The sequence below is a fragment of the Lepus europaeus genome, chromosome 16 (genome assembly GCF_033115175.1).
Source record: "Lepus europaeus isolate LE1 chromosome 16, mLepTim1.pri, whole genome shotgun sequence".
NCBI lineage: Eukaryota > Metazoa > Chordata > Mammalia > Lagomorpha > Leporidae > Lepus > Lepus europaeus.
Window position 1 is genome coordinate 71,702,106 of NC_084842.1, and position 19,840 is coordinate 71,721,945.

The 19,840-nt window shown below is 49.6% G+C and overlaps 1 protein-coding gene across 1 annotated transcript in view; it reads left to right on the forward strand.

Annotated features, from left to right (window-relative positions):
* Positions 1-19,840, forward strand: part of CCDC149 (coiled-coil domain containing 149) — an 89,861-nt gene that overhangs the window by 57,509 nt on the left and 12,512 nt on the right. The window contains exons 5-10 of the mRNA XM_062212945.1: positions 2,330-2,446; positions 3,137-3,309; positions 4,753-4,825; positions 6,155-6,239; positions 8,852-8,996; positions 15,665-15,741. Coding sequence (XP_062068929.1) covers positions 2,330-2,446; positions 3,137-3,309; positions 4,753-4,825; positions 6,155-6,239; positions 8,852-8,996; positions 15,665-15,741 — 670 coding nt within the window. The remainder of the gene's footprint in view (positions 1-2,329; positions 2,447-3,136; positions 3,310-4,752; positions 4,826-6,154; positions 6,240-8,851; positions 8,997-15,664; positions 15,742-19,840) is intronic.

The window sequence follows — 19,840 nt, forward strand, 5'->3', positions numbered from 1 at the left end:
ATTATTTCAGCATAGTTAATATTCCACCTTGGCTTAAATGAACTCCCTATCTCTCATGCACCCCTAAATCCTTCATGGACTTTGACAATTAAGCCACTGTCTCTACTGGCAACCAATCCCTTAAGATTCCCATGGGAACAAGGAAGAGCAGATGTCGGCTGTGGGACGTGCAGACTGTCCCCATGCAGGAAACCCACTCCCATCCCATCCACCATACCGGGAGGAGGGAAACTGGGCTTTGCACTTCTTGAGAAGAGGTGCCCGGAAGCAGTGCTGCAAGTTTAAGAAGTCATTGCTGGGGCCGGCGCTGTGGCGCAGTGGGTTAAAGCCCTGGCCTGCAGTGCCAGCATCCCATATGGGTGCCGGTTTGAGTCCCGGCTGCTCCATTTCCGATCCAGCTCTCTGCTGTGGCCCAGGAAGGCAGTGGAGGATGGCCCAAGTCCTTGTGTCCCTGCACCCGTGTGGGAGACCCAGAAGAAGCTCCTGGGTCCTGTCTTGGGATCAATGCAGCTCCAGCTGTTGCGGTTATTTGGGGAGTGAACCAGGGGATGGAAGACTTCTCTCTCTCTCTCTCTGGCTCTGTCTCTCTCTCTATTTGTCTTTCATACAAATAAAATAAATCTTTACAAAGCCATTGCCTCCCTGGCATTGTGATGGGCGGGAGAAGGAGGCTCTGGGAACCCTGGGTCTTCCTGGGCCTCCCCCATAGCTCCCACTGTGCACCTGCCTCCAGGGTTTGGGGCCTCCCCTGTAGCTCCCACTGTGCTCCCGCCTCCAGGGTTTGGGGCCTCCCCTGTAGCTCCCACTGTGCACCTGCCTCCAGGGTTTGGAGCTGCAGGTGGGGCTCAGCCCGAGTAGGGCAGCTGTGGCTGCTGCAAGGGAACCTTTGGAAAAAATGACACTTTTGGAGACTGGAATTTTATTCCTGGGGATTTAGAAACATTAAAAAAGGCACATTATAAAATTTATGTGCACCTATTTTAAACACTAGAAAAAAGCTGATAGCACGCACAGGGTACTTCAAAGAGTGTTGGAAAGCAGAGCTAAAAGTATGAGTTTGTTTTGGTGTTAAAAATTCTGAAATCCACGCGCATTTTCCACATATTATGATAAAAATTGGTTTGTTTTGCACCAAAAAATTTTTACACCAAAATAAATGCATAGTTCTAGTTCTGTTTTTCTATGAAAATTTTGAAGTACCCCTGTATGCATTTTAATGTGTGGTGAGCCTGGCCACTTTTTATTTTGTGGGTTAGTTTTTAGTATTTTTAGCTTAATTTTTAGTTAGTTTTTAGCTTAATCACACCGCATAGGAAAGTTAGTATTCTGGTTTTTTTCTAAACACTTATTTCTTTATTTGAAAGGCAGAGATGCAAAGAATGGAGGAGGGAGGAAGGGAGGAGGGGAGAGAGAGAGAGAGAGAGAGAGAGATCCCCAAATGGCCAGGGCTGGGCTAGGCGGAAGCTGGGATCCAGGAGCTTCTTCCAGGTCTCCCACTTGAGTGCAGGAGCCCAAGCACTTGGGCCGTCTCCCACTGCTTTCCCAAACGCATCAGCAGAGAGCTGGATCAGAAGTGGAGCAGCTGGGACTCGCACAGATGCCCATACGGGATGCTGACACTGCAGGCAGAGGCTTAGCCTTTTACGCCACAGCGCCAGCCCATTATTTGTTTATTATTCCCACTAACGTGGCATCACAAGTGTGTTCCTTGGCACTACAGGGTTCCTCCGGCCCTTGCACAAGAGCCCATTGATTGGTTGCGCTACAGTCTTCTCATTCTGAAAGTGTTTCTCGGTTTGTGACTTTTTCTCCACATAAGCAGTGCCATCGCCGTTCTCTTTTCTGCTAAAGCTGGTCCTTGTCTGGATTACTCTTAGCCCAGAATGACAGAGGTAGAGTTCCTGGGTCACTGTGCCGGGAAGTTTGGAAGGCTATATATATATCACCTATATATCAGCACCTATATATCACCTAGGTGCTGAGAGTGGGGGAAGGTGCACCTGCTGATCAGCTTTGAAACTTTGTTAAATGTGAATGGGACCCAGAGCCGGTTTCCTTGGTGGCACTCCCTGGAGGCACCCACCTGCAAGGGCTTAGGCCAGTGTTCCCCTTAGGAACTTAAACCATGTGGGTGTGGGCGTGCACACACACAAATATAGTAGGTGTTATATTCTGCAGTTTAAAAAAAAATCATGACACTGACAAAAGTAATCTCTTTGTCTTGTACTTTTCCCTGGTGCTTCTTAAAAGAATCGTGTTTTCTGTCCGGTGTCCGGGGGTCTTTGTTTGGATCCGTTCACTCTCTCCTCTCTCCTGATGGAAAACACAGCTCCTGAGGATGACGATTGCCAAACAAAGGCTGGGGGACGAGGAGATCGGCGTTCGGCACTTTGCAGCCCACGAGCGCGAAGACTTGGTGCAGCAGCTGGAGCAGGCTAAGGAGCAGGTGACTGGTCAGCCCTTTGAAGTGTGGGAGATGCGCTGGCACAGCTGGACATAGGGGAGTGGACCGTGTGTGCCCTTGATTCTCAGAGTCAGGGTCACAGCCCCGGTCCTGTGCTGGGTCCCCAAGCTGACTCCCAGTGGGTGCCACTGATCTGAACGCAGCAAGAAACTTCCCCGCTACCCAGGATAGACAGGGAGGGACCCACATGTGACAAAATGGCCTTCATTTGCAAGTTTCCACTAAAATGCTGAGCGATGCTGCTTGGGCAGTATCTCAGCAGGTCCAGCTCCCTAGGTAGGGAGCAGCCGAGAGAGCCTGGATTTCGTTCGCCTCTTCTTGCTAATTGGTTTTGAAGAGCAGAACCAGCTTTCTGGGTCTACAGCGGATTGGAAGATGTCTCTGTCAGACACTGGTAGCCTCTCCCAGCATCTGGAATTTTTCTCCCGGAGCTGCTGGCTATGAGGCATGCTACAGCGGCTAGGAGTTTGCTTCTGGTTTTCCACGCAGCTGCACCTCTCTCTCTGATGGCAGGAAAGGGGGTCCCCTTGCCTTTAGCTTGTATTTCACCCTGGTGTGTGGCACATTAATAAGCCCTTAGAAGGTCCATCAAGCTAGCAGGAGGCTCCGCCTCTGGCCAGAAAGCCCGCGGGCGGGGACCATGGTGAATCAGGGCGCTTCCTTGGGTTTCAGATCGAAGCCCTGGAGCACGACCTGCAGGCCTCGGTGGATGAGCTTCAGGACGTGAAAGAGGAGCGCTGTTCCTACCAGGACAAGGTGGAGAGGCTGAACCAGGAGCTCAACCACATCCTGGGCGGCCACGAGAACCGCATCATTGACGTGGACGCCCTGTGCATGGAGAACAGGCAAGTGGACAGGCCAGGCGGGCCGTGCGCCGGGAGCCACCTGCAGCCCTGGTTACACGGGGAAAATGGCCTTGCCAGTGAAAAGAGAGGCACAGCTCCCCTGGGAACAAGGACAGCAACATCCTATACAAGGGCATCTTCCCAAAGTCCGTGGGAAGTGTGTAGTATGAAAAAGGCACATGTGGGAGCCGTGGCTCACTTGGTTAATCCTCTGCCTGCGGCGCCAGCATCCCATGTGGGCGCCTGGTTCTAGTCCCGGCTGCTCCTCTTCCAGTCCAGCTCTCTGCTGTGGCCCGGGAGGGCAGTGGAGGATGGCCTAAGTGCTTGGGCCCCTGCACCCGCGTGGGAGACCAGAAGGAGGCACCTGGCTCCTGGCTTCGGATCGGCGTAGCTCCGGCCGTAGCAGCCATTTGTGGGGTGAACCAATGGAAGGAAGACCTTTGGCTCTGTCTCTCACACTGTCTATAACTCTACCTGTCAAAAAAAAAAAAAAAAAAGGCATACGTGGATCTCACAAAGTGCTTGAAGCAAAACAAATGCATTCTTTAAATCTGTTTTCTCACGAACTTTCCAAAATGCCCTCACATTCACTCGCTCTGGCCCCTGGGCTCTGCCCACACCCTTCCCCGTTGAGTGCAGACATATGGATGCAGTCAGAGCCCCTCGTTACTGCTGTCCAGGAGAGGGAGAAGGGTAGGACAATAAATGTAGAAAGTCTCTGAGCTGTTTCTCTGCCCCCAGGCGAATTTCAGTGGCTCTGTGTCTGACTTAACGCTCTCTGCCTGCCTTGTTTCCCGGTGGAATCTCCTTAATGAGATTCTGTGAGAACTGTGTTGCTGCCCCCTAGGGGAGCCCTGCGAGGGCTGTTCTAAGTGGGCTGTCTGTGACTGGGGCGTGTCTGACCTTGATGGCCTCCGTTAATGGAAAGGTCAAGAAAACGCACATCTTCCTCCTGCTCCTTTCTGTGGGGAGAAGGTGACGTCTTATGCGTAAGTGACGCCTCTCCCAGCGGGGGTGTTCATTGTTTGCTCTTATCCTTTTTTAAAAAGATTTATTTGTTATTTATTTGAGAAGCAAGAGTTACTAACAGAGAAAGGGAGAAACAGAGAGAGAGGTCTTCCATCCGCTGGTTCACTCCCCAAATGGTTGCAAAGGCTTGAGCTGACCCAATCCAAAGCCAAGAGCCAGGAGCTTATTCCAGGTCTCCCACACGGATGCAGGAGCCCAAGTACTTGGGCCATCCTCCACTGCTTTCCCAGGCCATCAGCAGGGAGCTGGATTGGAAGTGGAGCAGGGGAGATTCGAATACTGCTTGTGGGGTGCTGGTGCCACAGGCGGAGAGTTAGCCCACTACTCTACAGCACTGGCCCCTGTTCTTATCCTTTAGTGTGTTGATTTTCTTTTGCTCCCAAACACATCTTGGTTGTCTCTGTTTTTTTCCAGGTATCTTCAAGAGAGGTTAAAACAACTCCACGAAGAGGTCAACCTTTTGAAATCGAACATTGCCAAATATAAGGTAGCGAAATCGTGACGCGGACGATGGTGATTCAGTGTTGTACATCTAAAAGTCATTCCGTTTTCATTCCTTTTTATATGCTAGAGATATCTTTGTATTTTCCTATCCTCCCAAATAGAGTCCCTTAAGCAGTTTCACTGGGGCAACTGGTGAAAACTTAAACCCCAAACAGGGAACAAAACCCAAGCAGCTTTTGTAAGAGTGGCTCCTGGGGCTGGTGCTTGGGCAAGGTGCACGGAGACCAACAGAATCCAGACCCGTGTACTTTATTGCCTCTGTCTATGAGAAATTAGCTCTCTTATCCATTTTCTCCATAAAGCGTTCAGTCATCAGATGCTGTTTGTCTCACAATCATCCATAAGAAAATGATTTCCGAGGGATGGGAGAAACAAAGATTGGGAAATGATGATCGCGACGATAATGTTCACGTCACATGGAAAGGACAGAGTGTTTAAATTCTCCCCACTGTTATTTCGTCTAATTCCAGCACCATTAGTTTGATAATATCTATTTCTGCAGATGTTAGTTGTAAGTGTTATAATTAGACAAATCTCCTGGGTTTCTCTGCTTTGAAAATAGATTTCTCTTCCTGAGGGTGAAGTTTTACAGCCGTCTGGCTGCCTGGGAGAGCCTACTCGTTCTCCTGCTTGTTGGTGGTAGCTTTTGTCCTCAGAGATCCTGCAGGCTGCTCCGTGCTGTGGGGGCCACGCTCTACACCCATCTGTTCCTATGCTCGCCTCCAAAGGATACGGCTTTTAATACGTGATTCTTAAAAATGTGTGGTTGCAACGTTTAACAAAGTGTATTCAGTTCTATTTGCCAAGCACTGGCTATTTGCTACCTATCAATTCTCATGTAAGAATCTGCCCAAGGACTGCCGAGTCTGTAGCACACGTGCACTTCCTCACTCTTGTGTCCATGGCAGGCATCAGTAATCAATCACAGCTATCATTTCCAATTCAGCCACAGACTCTGTCAGTTACCACCAGTAGAACGTGCCAGTAGCCTGTTTTCCATCTCATTCTGTTCTGGAGGGATTCCCGTAACTCATGACTTCCCCTGTTAGTCTGCCTTCTTGCCTCAGGTTTGACTCAACTGGACAGACAGGCATGGGACACCTTTTGAAGACAGGGGCAGTAATTGCTGTCACTCCACCATGCCCTGACCTTTAAAAATATTCCCTCTTGGTTCCCTAAAAATCAGCACTCTGGCAGGGACCCAGCATTGGGCGTTCGTGTGCCCATGCGAATGTGCACCTGCTGTCGCCGGGCATTTTCCGTGACTGATCTTCTGACAGAGGTCTTTATTTTTTTCCCAATGCTACTTGAGAATGCTCTTGAGAGGCGGAAGAACTCGAAGGGCCAGGGGAAGTCGAGCAGCAGCGCTCTGACTGGAGTCCTGTCTGCAAAGCAAGGTAGGATTTTGTGCTCTGGGAGGCACCGCTTTGGGGCAGAGAGTGCTGGAGCTGCCGGCTCCGTGGGCGGGGAGGCTCCCTGGCTTCCACCTGCCTCTGCACTTCCCAGAGGGCTTGTCCAGGCTCCATCCCAGAGTTTCCGACTCTTGAGAATGTGGGTTACTGAGAAGTTCCCCAGTGCGGCTGGTGCTTCTGGGGCAGTTTCTGTGGGGACTGGGCCCCATGTGGGGATGCCTTGACCCCACCTCTCCTCTCACAATGCTTTGCTTTCCCTGGTCACCACTTCAGCAGCTCCTGGATGTGTTTCCGCCTCGTTGAATTTCTCCTCTTCCTGGCCTCTACCTTCGGAAGGGATGAGTCCCAAGCCACGGAGATCGTGTTAGCATGGAACTTGGGCTGTTGGCAAGGAAACATTTATTGATTGCCAGTTTGTTCCTCCTCCTTGTCAGTTCCAGTGGAAAATAATGACCTTCTAGGAACAGCCCCCAGGAATAAAGAGCAGAGAGTCCCTCTGATACTTAATGTTGGGAACTCAGTTCTAAACCAGAGCCTCCAGCCCCCCACTCTCGCTGAAGTGGGCACGCCAGCCACACTCAGGCCTGGCAGCGGGGCGGTCGGTCTGATGGCGCCTGTCTAGCACACTGGTTGTGGGACACGCCTCAGCAGTGGTCTGTGGGTGCTACATGAAGCCCACGTGCGGCATGCAGTGTGGCTAAGCTTTAAGACAACCACCTCTGAACCAGCATGAAATAATCGCAGACGCATGTAAACATGTTGCTACAGGAACGTTCTTCATACATTAATTATAATAAGAAATGGAAACAGCATCACTATTCAGCAATAAATAAATAATTACACGTCTGTGTGCATAGGCTACTAAAGCAGCCATGAAATCGTGTGTTTTAAGGGTTGTTAATGAGGAGGAATTTTGCTAAGTGAGAAGAGCAGGGCTTCCTCCCATTCTTGAAGAGAAAATATGATGTGAATTTGTATGTCTGCAGTTGGTATTTGAAGATATAGAGTGAGGGATGCATGCTGGTTTTGGTTTTTGTTTTTGTTTTAATTTTCTCTCTGGCCAGAATACCAATAGTGGTTGTCTTTTGCGTGATCTGGGCTTACATACCCCTTTTAAGAACATGGGTTACTTTTGTAGTGAAGTTAGGATGAAGAATGTACGTTAAAACCCAAACCAGACTTGAAGAACAGAATCTAGAGGGAGAAAGGACGCATACACACGAGTGTAAGAGTGTTCTTAGGGCAGCAAGACGGGAGGCAGAGTTAGCAGTGCACCGGGTGGATCAGGCCTGTGCTGTGCGTGGGGCTGCTGGCTTCTGCCAGTGACTCCAGCTCAGCCAAGCATGACGCTGGAGCAGGCTGTTAGCAGGACTCACTCACAGTTAGCAGACTGTTGCTTCTGGAGAAGTGGTGGCGATTTTAGCAGATACCACTCTGGTCTTATTCGTCACTGGCGTTTTATTGCCAAAGAGGCCAATGAAATCTTACACTGACGGAAGTACGATATTAGGAAGTAAAGGCGGTGATGGTCCTACTAGGTGCTAGTTAGTTATACCATACCTGAAATGTTCCTTTTTATATAAGAGGGATGGAGGAAAAAAATCAGGAAAAAAAAATGTTTAAGTAGACACATGTGAAACTGGACCAAAAACCAGAAGTAGTGTCTATGAGAGCCCTGCCTCAATGAATGGACATTCGTTTGCAGAGGGCAGGGTATGCACAGGAGAGGAGGGGTCACTTTGCTTAGGTCTCTGTCCTGCTGTTACGTTGAATTGTGTGTGTTGTTTGTCTTCGTTTTGAAGCTGGCCGTGAGTGTGATTAGTTGGTAGAGTAACAAGCATTCTGGAATAGCTAGCATTTGTGTATTGTATTCTTTCCAGTATTTAGACATTTGCTGTCTGCTGTGAAATTCTTGGCCATATCTTTGTACAACGTATGCTGTTATTTGCCTAATATTTTTCTTTAAATCCATTTTAAAGTGGCGTGTTTGACTTGGCCTTGTCATGTGTAGCAGCATCTATGAAAGCCCTGATTTCCTATGCCACTTTATCTTTTCTACAATACACTCAAATAAATACATAGCTATTAACAAAAATCAAAGCTATTTTGCATTTTAAATAATCTCCACAATTACATTGGCACCTTCCAGGGGTATCACACCGTGGGGAACCCTGAGATACAGCAGGGCGCTCAAGGGTCGGAGTCATTGTCATTTGTGTGGCTGTGAGACCTTCAGCCACTGTGCTTAATCTACCTGTGCCTTGCTTCCCTGTCCAGGAACTAGAAATAAACAATATTTCCTAGGGTCCCCCCCACCACACCTGCCATGTGTCAGTGAGCATGAAAGTTTTTAAACTGTGGGACAGATGCAGTATTATTGTCCTCTTGGAAATGCTGGGCTAAGGGGCCCGAGGCCGTGCTTAGCCTTCACCCTGGACTCTGATTGTTTGACCGGTGGCACCTGAGGTGGGCGCTGATGCAGTCCAGCAGCACTTAGGAGCTGGGGACATGCCGTTCCCTAGGAAGAGCTGATGCTGGTTTGCAGTCGACTGTTCCAGAAGAGTTCGGAACTGAGCTGTCGTTTTCCTACCTACTAGTTCAGGATTTGCTCTCGGAGGATCACGGGTGCAGTCTCCCAGCGACGCCGCAGTCCATTTCCGACCTGAAGTCCCTGGCCACGGCCCTGCTGGAGACCATCCATGAGAAGAACATGGTCATTCAGCACCAGAGGCAGACCAACAAGTATGTGGCCGGGCCCGCGTGTTGGGGGTGGGCGAAGGTTGCCTGTGACAGAACCCTAGTGGGACGGCAGTCTTCACGAGGGGAGGAGAGACCAGGGACTGTCCTGCTACCATCTCAAGCATAATTGGAAGACTTTTTGCTGGTCTCTGCCCTCCATCCTAACACTGAGGTCCCACCAACCCATCAGTGGGGTGGTAGCTGTCCCAGGACCAGTATGTCTGCCCCTAATCACGGTCCCAGCTCTCTGCCAATGCCTAGCATGGGGCAGGCCCACCCTGGGCACTCCTGGGATTTGATGGACAGATGCTTGGACCATCTAATTCTTCGTTCCTGTTCCCTGTTAGGTGACAGCTTTCCTGCATTTGTTTTATATTGCGTTATATTGTATGTATTATACTATGTTATAATATGTTGCCGTGGGTCTTCAGCACCTCTCCTACTGGCTCCTGTCTTCCTCATTGGCTCCATCCTCAGACTCTGGCCCCCCGCCCCACCCACACCCAGGCACCACCTTGCCCACCTGCCAACTCCAGGTCTGGGCACCAGCCACCAGCCTCCTCTGCAGAGCCGGGCTGGGTCCCCACTGCAGCCAGAGGGCTGTCAATCCGCCCCTCCTCTGCAGGTCACACCTTCCCAAGGTTCTAAGCAATCAGGCCCTGTATTGAAAAGAGGCTTGTTTGTGTTTGGCCTTGTTTCTTTTTGTTGTCATGCTTAACTTTTGTGTTTAAATAATTGCTGAGCCATCCTGTGGTTCAAAACCTAAAAGACTAAACAGCAACGCATGTGCAAACCTCTCTCCTCACCATCCAAGTTCCTTTCCTGGGGCAACAGCCCTTCCTCATTGCCTGTGTGTCTTTCCTTGCAGAATACAAGAGGATATCATAAGAGTTCGTGGAAAAATGGAATTAAAAGATAAGCTCTTTTTGCTTGGAATCCATGTATAGATTTTCCCTGATCTACATGTCCATGAACTTTTTGAAGCACTCTCATATTTATTTATATACACACATGCACATATTCTCCTATTTATGTATGTATATATCCATCTCATGGCAGTTAATATTTATCCCCCCCACAAAGATTGTTTTCTCACTGTCCTGCACCTTGCTTTTTCCCTCTTGTGACAACAAGTCTTCGAGATGGTTTGTACCTATACCTTGGGTACCTAATGTGCCAGTTTTAACTCCAAGGAAGTCTTTCGTTACATACTTCCAATGCGTATTTAATGTATGGTGCGTGTGTAAGGAAACTAATTATGCTATAAATGGGACGAGGGCTGAGAATGGAATGTGAATTGGATCTGTTTGCAGTTACCCCCGTAGTTTAGTTGTGTACATGAAATAATAGAGCTTTGTGTGGGCGGAGTCTATACACTAGAAGACAGGGATTCGATCTGTAAGCAGGTGCTCCCCCTGCTGGCCGCCCACTGCCTGACAGCTCCCCTCCATGAGAAAGCCCAAGGGGAGCCATCTGGAAGATTTGATGACCTAGGACTGTGCGTTTTGAGCAACGTTCAGGTCCTAGGCAGTGTGCTTGGAGGTCCTCTCGCCAAAGTGGGCGGTTGTCTGGTTGCTGCTGAGGAAGGAACAAGGTGCGTCTGTCTACAGCCTGGTGGCCAAGTGTGAGTAGGAGAGGCAGTTAAGTGAATGTTTCAGTGAGCACCCCGCTGCCTCCGGTCCTTCCGACCCTGCAGGGGTGGGGACAGCAGCGGTGGCAACAAACAAGGGCGCAGACCAGCACTGTGCACAGGGAGTTAAGCTGCCACTTAACTCTCACATCAGAGTGCTGGTGCCAGTCCCAGCTGCTCTGCCTCCCGTACGGCTTTCTGGGAGGCAGAAGGGAATGGCTCAAGTGTTTGGGCCCCTGCCAGCTGAGTTGGAAACCCAGATGGAGTTCCTGGCTCGTGGCTTCTGCCTCGCCCAGGCCTGTCTGTTTGCAACCATTTGGGGAGGGAACCAGTACATGAAAGATCTCTCGCTCTCTCTCTCTCTCTGTAACTTTGCTTTTCAAATAAATAATAGACCTTAAAAAAACATAAGAGAACATATTGGCCTTTTGCTACCCTCCTGCTGTGTCTCAAACAATTTCCTTTGCCCTTTCCCAGCCAATGGTGACTGAACTTGGAAGTTCAGGATCTTGTGTAGCAGCACAGGGTGTCATGGGTGAGAGCAGAGATTCAAATGAAGGGTGGGAGTAGGGGCAAGGCCGTCCACGGCGATGGAGAGCAACAGCCCTCTGCTTGGCCTCTAGGCCAGGCTTTCCTCAAGGCCCCTCACTCGGGCATCCCTGCTCTCTGTAGGGTCCAGAGAGCAGGTGCAGTTGTGGCCACTCGCTGGGTCAGTTTTGTCTTTGGAGTTTCCTAACCCTGACCTCACTGATGTCCTTGTCGTCGGAATCCCCTGTTGGAGAGTCCATCTCTAGAGTTTTCTAGGCTGCCAAGTGGACATAAGCTGATATGCCCCCTCTCCTCAAACAATCTGAAGCTAAATAGAAGCTTTAGTTAAAAATATCCCGTGTCTACCTACACACACACATATATACACACACACGCACGCACACACACAGTCAAACCTGTACATGCTCCAGTGACTGCCAGAGTTGTCTCCTATCCTCTCAGCTACACTATTGAGGCTGTGTCTCTATTCCCCTTTCTCACAGTCTGCTTTGCTGTCAACCTGGTCTCCAGGATTTTGGGTTTTATCTCTCCTGGGTCTTGAAACATCTTTCCCTCTCCCTCTCCCTCTCCCTCCCTCCCTTCCTCCCTCCCTCCCTCTCTTTCTCTCAAGGGTCAGACACACCTCCTGAGCAGCCTCTTCTCCACGCCCATCCATGGCCCCATTCTAGACTAAGATGATGTGGATCCCCGTTTGCACATGGAACTTCCCTTGGCCTCTGTGGCCCGGTGGCCCTGGCCCCCACGTGCCCCCATTGCCTCCTTTAGGAGGTCTCCCTGTGCCCTGTCCTGACTTCCCTCACTGCTGAAGCTCAGAGCACCGTCCCAGCCTGCCCTCTCGGGTCTTTGCCTGCTCCCGCACGGCCACCCCAGCTATCCCATGAACTCCCCCATGAGCACCCCAGCCCTCCAGGCCACCGTCATCACCCACCTGCATGCTACTCACCCTCCTTGCTGCTCGTTCTGTTTCCACTCTTACCCCTCCCATTCTCACCTCCACGCCAAGAACACTGTTCCTGAACTGCATCTTTCCTCTTCAAACCCTGCCACACCACCTCATTGCCGACGCCGCAAGGTCTGCGCCCTCTCAGTGTGGCGTCGTCATCATTGATCCGGGTCCTGCCAGTCTGTGCGTTCATCTTCAGGGTTACTTTTGTCTGGAGCCTGGGTAGGTTAGGGGCCTCCCTGAGTCTCAGTTCTTTACCTAGGAGGGAGGGCTCCCTGGTCAGTGGTTATGAAGGACTGGGGAGGGGTGTGCAGCGCTCACAGAGACTCATGGTTCTCTGTCCCCTACCAGACTCTGAGGCCCTCGAAGGCGGGGACAGGGGGAGGCAGTTGGCCTAGCGGTTAAGGTGCCGATTAAACACCCACATCTGGTACCACAGCGCCTGGGTTTAAGGCCCTGCTCCACGCCCACCTCCAGCTTCTTGCTAATGCAGGCCCAGGGACGTGGCCCCAGTAGCTGGGCTTCTGCCACCCTTGTGGGAAACTGGCATGAGTACCTGCCTCTTAGCTTTGACTCCAGCCCAGCCCTGGTCGTTGTGGGCATTTGTGGGGGAGAAACAGCAAATGAGATAGCTCCTACCCACCCCACCACCCCACCCTGCCTCTCAAATAAATGCAACCAATAAAGGCATTTTGGAAAAGACAGAGACGGGGCAGCTTCTCTTCCTTATGCCCCACAGCCTTTCGGCAGGGGTGGATGTCAGGGTTGGTGGTTGAATTGGTCAAACCGATGGAAGGGGCGCTGTTCCTACACCTTCCCCCTCCCTGCATGAGTGCTGCCGGCCGCTGAGTCCCAGGTAGCGCCTCTCCTCTCCCTGGGCGGCCTCCCCACCAGGTGAGGTGGCCCCTGCTCTCGTCAATGAACGCAAAGCGCATGGAGCATCTTGGGGTCTCTTTGTAAGTCCACTGTGGCCTCATCCTGACTTCAGGGAAGGCCTGAGAAGGGTTACAAGAAGTCTCATTTATCAAGGGCTACTGGGGGATGATGGTTAACAGCATGCACTTTGGAGGCAGATGGAGGCCTGGGTTCAAATCCAGACCCACAACTAATTGAATCCAGCATGTGGTTTTGGCCAAGTTGACACCCATCACCCCGCGCCTTTCTTTCCTACTGGGAAGACAGGGTATGGTGGGTGAGATCCTACTGGAAGACAGGGTATGGTGGGTGAGATCCAAGGGGGTGAGGGAAAAACAGAGCTTTGAGGTGAATGGTGTGTCCTTAGGCAATCTGCTGAACCCTCTGTTCACCGTGGTCGACCTGTGTGAAAGGAGGGTGAGAATGTCATGGTCTTGGGTTAGATGGGACGTTGTAAAGCCGCTAGGGTTCAGCAGGGGCCCTGACTCCGGAGGACTCCAGAAAGAGGAGCTGCTGTTCACAGAAGGACAGCTGCTGCTGCTGTTGCTGGTGGCGTTGTTATTATTACGACCACCAGACTTTCTCTGGGTCCGCTTTATCACCTCCAGCCCCACACGGCCTGCTGGTATCAGGCCAAAGAAAGCAGCCTCCACGGACAGGTGTAGGCAGGCACCCAGGAAGTCGATTGTTGGGATCAGCAGTAAGTTCATTTCTTTCCATCTCTAGAGCAATGGCTGTGTTTCCCAGCAACCCCCAAATGCCTGTGTGCCACGCCTCCAAAGGTTGCCCAGCCGGCTCGGTGCATTCACACTAGAGTTGAGCCTTTTGTTTCCAGAGCAGCCGTACACGGATGATCTGATTTCGTTCAGAAACAGGCGTGAGCTTGAACAGTGATGTGATTGCATCTCAAGCCCGTCAGCTGGTGAAAAGGGAGCTTGGATCAGGAGGTGTGAAAGCAAGATTAGGAGCTATAGTGTCTGTTGAAGGGTCAGGGGCATGGAAGCCAAACAGGACCAACAAACCGAGCGAAAGTGGAAAGTCATGGATACAGACACTGCAGAATGTTAAGACTTCAGAAGCAAAGCGAAGCTCTCAGCACCTAGGGGGAGAAAACCACATGGAGTAGGGACAGAGTTTGCTGTGAACTCCAAGAGAATATTAATGAAGATGCTGCAAGTCAACTCAGGTAAAAGTAGGGAGACGCGGAGCCTCACATATGTGCAGATCCATACATATTCATGCCTCTGGATGTATGTGGGTGTGCGCAGCTATCTCTGGAATACAGGGGGGGGGGCAATCCTGGTGTTCTGACTTACCCTGTGGAAGGCATGGTAAGTGTGCTATTAAGGTGATTTCCACACCCTTTGAGCACAGCAGTGCCAAGAAAATCCCCCCAAAGAAAATAAAGACTGGTTTTTCACGTGCCCAGCCAGTGGAAACTGAAGTTTCAGATGACTATCAAATCCTTTCGCCAGCATATTTAATTTAGTCTAGAGTGAAGGAGAGCATGTGTCCACGGTTACACCTCTGCACGCACGTAAGACAACGTGCGGCCTCCAAGTGGTCAGTGCCATCTCCTCAAATGCTCCTTCCCAAGCTTCCGTATCCCAGGGCGCCCACCTTGGAGTCATCATCCAGTGCTTCTGCAGTTGCTGAAGACCCTTGAAACACCTGCTTTCTTTTCCATAGGTAGCTACAAGTCACAGAGAAAAGCTTTTATTCGGTCGTATTCAATTACAATTTATAACTTAATGTACTCATTAAACACCTGCCATGTAACAGGCTAGATATCAAGGATATGGACATGAGTGAGATGTAGGTTGAGTCTAGGAAGGCGGGTCCCAGTTGTTTTATTGGCTCAAAGCAACACTTCCAGGCAAGTCCACTGATCTCATTTGGCTGTTTCCAAAAATCAGATACAGTCTCAAAATCAAGGTCAGGGCACTATGGGTAATCATGGTTTGCAAAGAGTGCTTTCCAAGTAGAGATTCCATATGATGTTTTGGGCAGTGATAGATAATTGTTTAGCTTCCCAAAGTAAACCACTTTGAGGCAGATGACTCACTTGAATGGCATTTTAATATTTTGATTCATTCACTTTAATTTCTATTCTTTTATGTTTATTTATTTGAAAGTTAGAGTTTCAGAGAGAGAAAGGGAGAGACTGAGAGAGAGAGAGAGAGAGTGAGAGAGATCTTCCATCCACTGGTTCACCCCTCAGGTAGCCACAACAGCCGGGGATGGGCTAGGAGCCAGCAGCTTCTTCCAGGTCTCCCACATGAGTAACAGGGGCCCACGCATTTAGGCCATCCTCCAGTGCTTTTCCCAGGCCATTAGCAAGGAGCCGAATGGGAAGTGCAGCAGCCAGGACTCAGACCAGCACCCATGTGGGATGTCGGGGTCACAGGTCGCGGCTTTACCTACTACACCACAATCCTGGCCTGAGTTTCTATTTTCATATGTGATTTCGATAGAGTATATAGTGATTTAAAAAACTCAAATGCTCCATTTTTAACATTTTAGCTTATATTTCAAATCCAAAAAGCTTCTCTATTTAGACACTACTGGATTTCCCGGTAGTCACTGAGTGACAAGATACTTGTTAATCTGTTGTCATCATCTCCTCTTTTCCAGAATCCTAGGGAATCGGGTGGCTGAGTTGGAGAAAAAATTAAGAACCCTGGAAGTTTCTGGTTTGTGGAGTCTCCCAGGTAAGCAGAACTTCATGAAAACTGTCTTTTGGAAAAAGTAAACTCTGTGATAATGGGCAAAGAAGAGTCTGCCTTTTCCATGTCCCTTTATTTGAAGATCAGTTCTGAAAAATCTACAAATATTTCAAACTTAGAAACCATCATTTGCAGGGGAAGGCGAGAGAAACCAGAAAAAGACAATGAATGTTCGAGTTCTCATCTGTGGCATTTTTGCTAACCTAAACTCTGAAATTGCCATTGCGTCTATCTATATATTTTTTAGCATTTGTGAACGTAGTGAATTTTTCATTTATTTATCTGTCGGTATCTTATAAAGGTTCTCACCATGTAATCATCACTCCTACAGACGAATGTGTGTGAACATACAAAGATTTGTGCGATTTAATCATCAGTCCTAACACTGAGTGTAAGAAGGTACAAAGATTTGTCCCACTTAATCACCAGTACTAAAAATGGATATAAGAACCTACAATTTGTCTAACCCAAATGTACTTCCCAACCACCTGCTCCTGCCTTCCCCGTCCCATTTTTACATAGTTTGAGAATCAAAATTTCCTAAGGAGATTTCTCTCTTGGTTATGAGGGATGTCTGATGGTTCGCTGTCAATCTGTTCACCCAGGTTATCTTGGTAAAATACCTCTTTCGTGAGACCCCCGTCAGCTGTTGCCCTTTTCCCACTCCTCAGAAACACGCTGGGAGCATTTCTACCAGCTGCTCGTTCCCGGGAGGCAGCTCCCTAAGTGTAGTTTTGGTTTCGTGGCCATTCTGCACCACCAGCCTCCTCTCCCCTGCGTCGTTCGGGCTGCTTCACTGTGTTGTATGATAAATGACAGTAGCCACGGGCAGGTGGACAACAACAAGTGTTCTTCAGTGTAAATTGGAATAGCTGCTTTCCGTGGGCCGCAAGTGTGTTTCATCAATTGGAGTTTTTCGCAGCGATTCCTTGAACTGGATGTCAAAGACCTGACAGAACTAATTAGTGGCGAGTGCCATCCTGGGGATTTGAATGATCCCTTTTGCCCAAGATCCTTTTGATGCTGTGAAAACCTCATCTTTTATGAAGGCCTTCCTTTTATTGCCTCGCATTTCAACACAGTCGGGTGAATTTATCATGTATTTGTACAGTCAGATTGCCAGCTCTGTGCATGTACTAGAGTTTTGATTTTTTTTTCCTCCCTCACAATGACTTGGTGAAATTTCTCAGTGTTTCATTTCTACAATTTAAATTAAGAGTCGGAAGCTTTATAGGGGGGCAAACGCTGAGAATTTTCTCTGGTGTTGTTAAATGAGAGAAGACTTTGTGCACTAACCCTGCTGTTTTCCTTCCTTGTGCTGCCGGAAGGCCTGAGCTACAATGTGTCCATAGGATTCGGGAGTACGTTCCGTTACGTTCCATTACGTTCCATTTGAAAGATCTGTCTCTGTGGCTATCATCAGTGATGCCAATAAGTAGAAAGACGTGATCTATGTCTCCTTGTACTTTTCTGGCTGGAATAGTCGATTGAAATAGAGAATTCAGTTGGTGCAGAGCAAATACTAGAGGGTAAAATTAGCTTCGAGGAGCCAGCTGAATGCATCTGATGCCCTGGCCGTGTGCGTTCTGTGTCTGGCGTCCACCTAGATACCAAGAGGAGTCATCCCCAGTCTGAGCCCCTCTACGTAACAGCAGCAGCCTTGCCCTTGTCTAGTGAGGAAGCCTGAGGCGTCCAACCCGGGGTGGGGTGGGGATGCCAGAGTGTCCCTTGTGAACCCCACCAGTCCCTTCTGTCTGCTCACTGTCTGTCATGTGTCTCCATTCAGCCTCCTGAATGGTGGAGCAGGAGGCAGTGCCCCCATCCTCTTCCTCTTCCTGTCCCCAAGTAGGAGTTGCCATGTGTTCAGCCGACTGCTGGTATCTCCATCTACCGGCATCCAGAAGCAATCGAATCTCCTCCAATACACAGCCCTTCACCGTGCTGATACCTTTCTGGCGCATCAACTTTGTGGATTCAGTGCTATACTGGGTGTTCCAGATGCGCCCTTTCCCCAGTCCAAGAGTCTACAGCCCAGTTAGGGAAGCACGAGGCATACACATCAAGCATGAGAGAAAAGCACGAACTGGTACATGATTCAGTGCTGAAAGAGTGATAAAGACTTAAGTATGTGAAAGAATAATAGGATGAGTCATCAGATACTCCACTAAAAGGACAGTGGAGAGCAAAAAAGTTCAAGGGCAGCAAATACTTGGTGGATGTTGCACAACACCCATTCTCATGCCAATGGCAGACATTGCCAATCGATCACATTGTTCTTTTCCGATGATCTCAGAAGCAGCCCTCAGAATCATCTTTCTCATGGGTTTCCAGGTGGATACCTCCACCTATTCAAAGCTAACTTGGGAGAGTCAGCTTGCCAGTTCTGTGCATGTACTGGAGTTTTGATTTTTTTCCCCTCACAATGACTTGGTGAGAAATGAGAGAGAAAACATTTTCCCCTTTCCTTATCTGCTCATATCCCCTCATCTTCGATAAGGAAACAGAAGCTCTGGAGTTATGATACCTAAGGAAGGTATCTGAAAGGTTTCAGATCTTCCTTTCAGGACTGGGTAACTGCTATTCAGCCAAGAGAGGACTGTGTCGGTGGGTAAGCTGGAGACGAGTTCACAAAGCAAGCTGGATTGGAGAGGAAGAATCCAGAACCAGAACGAGCTCTTGTGAGACCCTGAAGGGCAGTGGTGGAGGAGCCCACCCCTCACGACCACAAGGCATGGCTTGGAGCTTGCTCTGAATTTTCTCTGACTCTCCTCTTCCTTCTCGTGTGTCTCTGGGTCAACACTGCAGAGCTGTTTGCTAGAGCGGAGGCCAGTTGGTGAACTCACTGGGATGCAGACATGTTTGACAAATGACACAGCCCGCAGAAGGATAGGAAAGTACCAATTCCCAGCTGTGCCAGTGGCTGGGAAAGGTGTGGAGCCATTTCCAGGAAGCCGGAGGGCAGGTCCTGTTGACCACGCTCCGTGGGAAGGAGTGACCACACACCCCACCCTGGCCACACACACTCTGTGTTCTGCCACCTCTATTTGGAGAACAGTGCTTACCTTGTCCTGGGAGGTTCCTGGACATGCTTACGCTCTGAAAAGAAACACTGAAAGCCAGAGGGAAAAAATCTGGCAAGAGCAGAGCCTGGTTCTTTGAGCTTTTCATTTTCCTTCTCTCTCCACTCCACACATCAGCCTGAAGAGGAAAATGTGTGGCTTGAAAGTACTTGGTACATTTTGGAGAGGGCGATGAGGAATTTTGTGTCATAAGGAATAAGGAGAACTCCCAGAAATGCAAACAGCAGTGGGACATGAGGGCCCTTGTGTGGCCTCTGACATCAGCTGTAGTTTGATTATAGTGTGTTCCCCTCCCTCCCATACCCATTCTGATCAAATGGAAGTACAGACAGCCGACCATCAGATCTGAGCTCAGGGTTGCCAGCTCAGATGGAATAGGGACTTAGATGAAAATAGTAGAACTGAGAGCTTTCTAAGGATGGTTTCAGAATCCTTCCACCATTTCTCTCTCTCTCTCTCTCTCTCTCTCTTTCTCTTTCACACACACACACACACACACGTGCACACAATGGCCAAAATTGGCCTTTCTCCATATGATGGGAATGTGTTTGGGGAAGCTTCTCTCTCTCTCTCCCCCAACCCCCAGCTTGAGTGGGTGTGAATGAAGTGTGGCTTCTGTTTCGCTTCTCTGCGTGCTGGATTTCCGGAGTGGTTTAAGGATGTTGGTGACCAGTGATTCTGAGGAGCTCATGTGGAATGCATGCTGACCCTGTGGTTGGGCAGGGCCAAGGAGACAGTCCACCCTAAAGAATCCTTGTGACAGGAAGGGCTGACGGCCTCTCTGAGGTTGCCCCAGGCCCTCGGCTGCAGCCAGCTCCCGCCTCTCCCCACAATGCTGACTCCTTGGCCACTGAGGCAGAGGGGACGGAGAAGGCTGCTGGAACACAGAGCAGCAGAGTGTGAATCTTACTGGTGTCTCAGGGCCCACCTGCTAGGGAGAGATGGGTCAAGAAATTCAGTCCTGTCTACATCCTGTAGTCAGTCAGTGGAAAAACGCAAAAAAA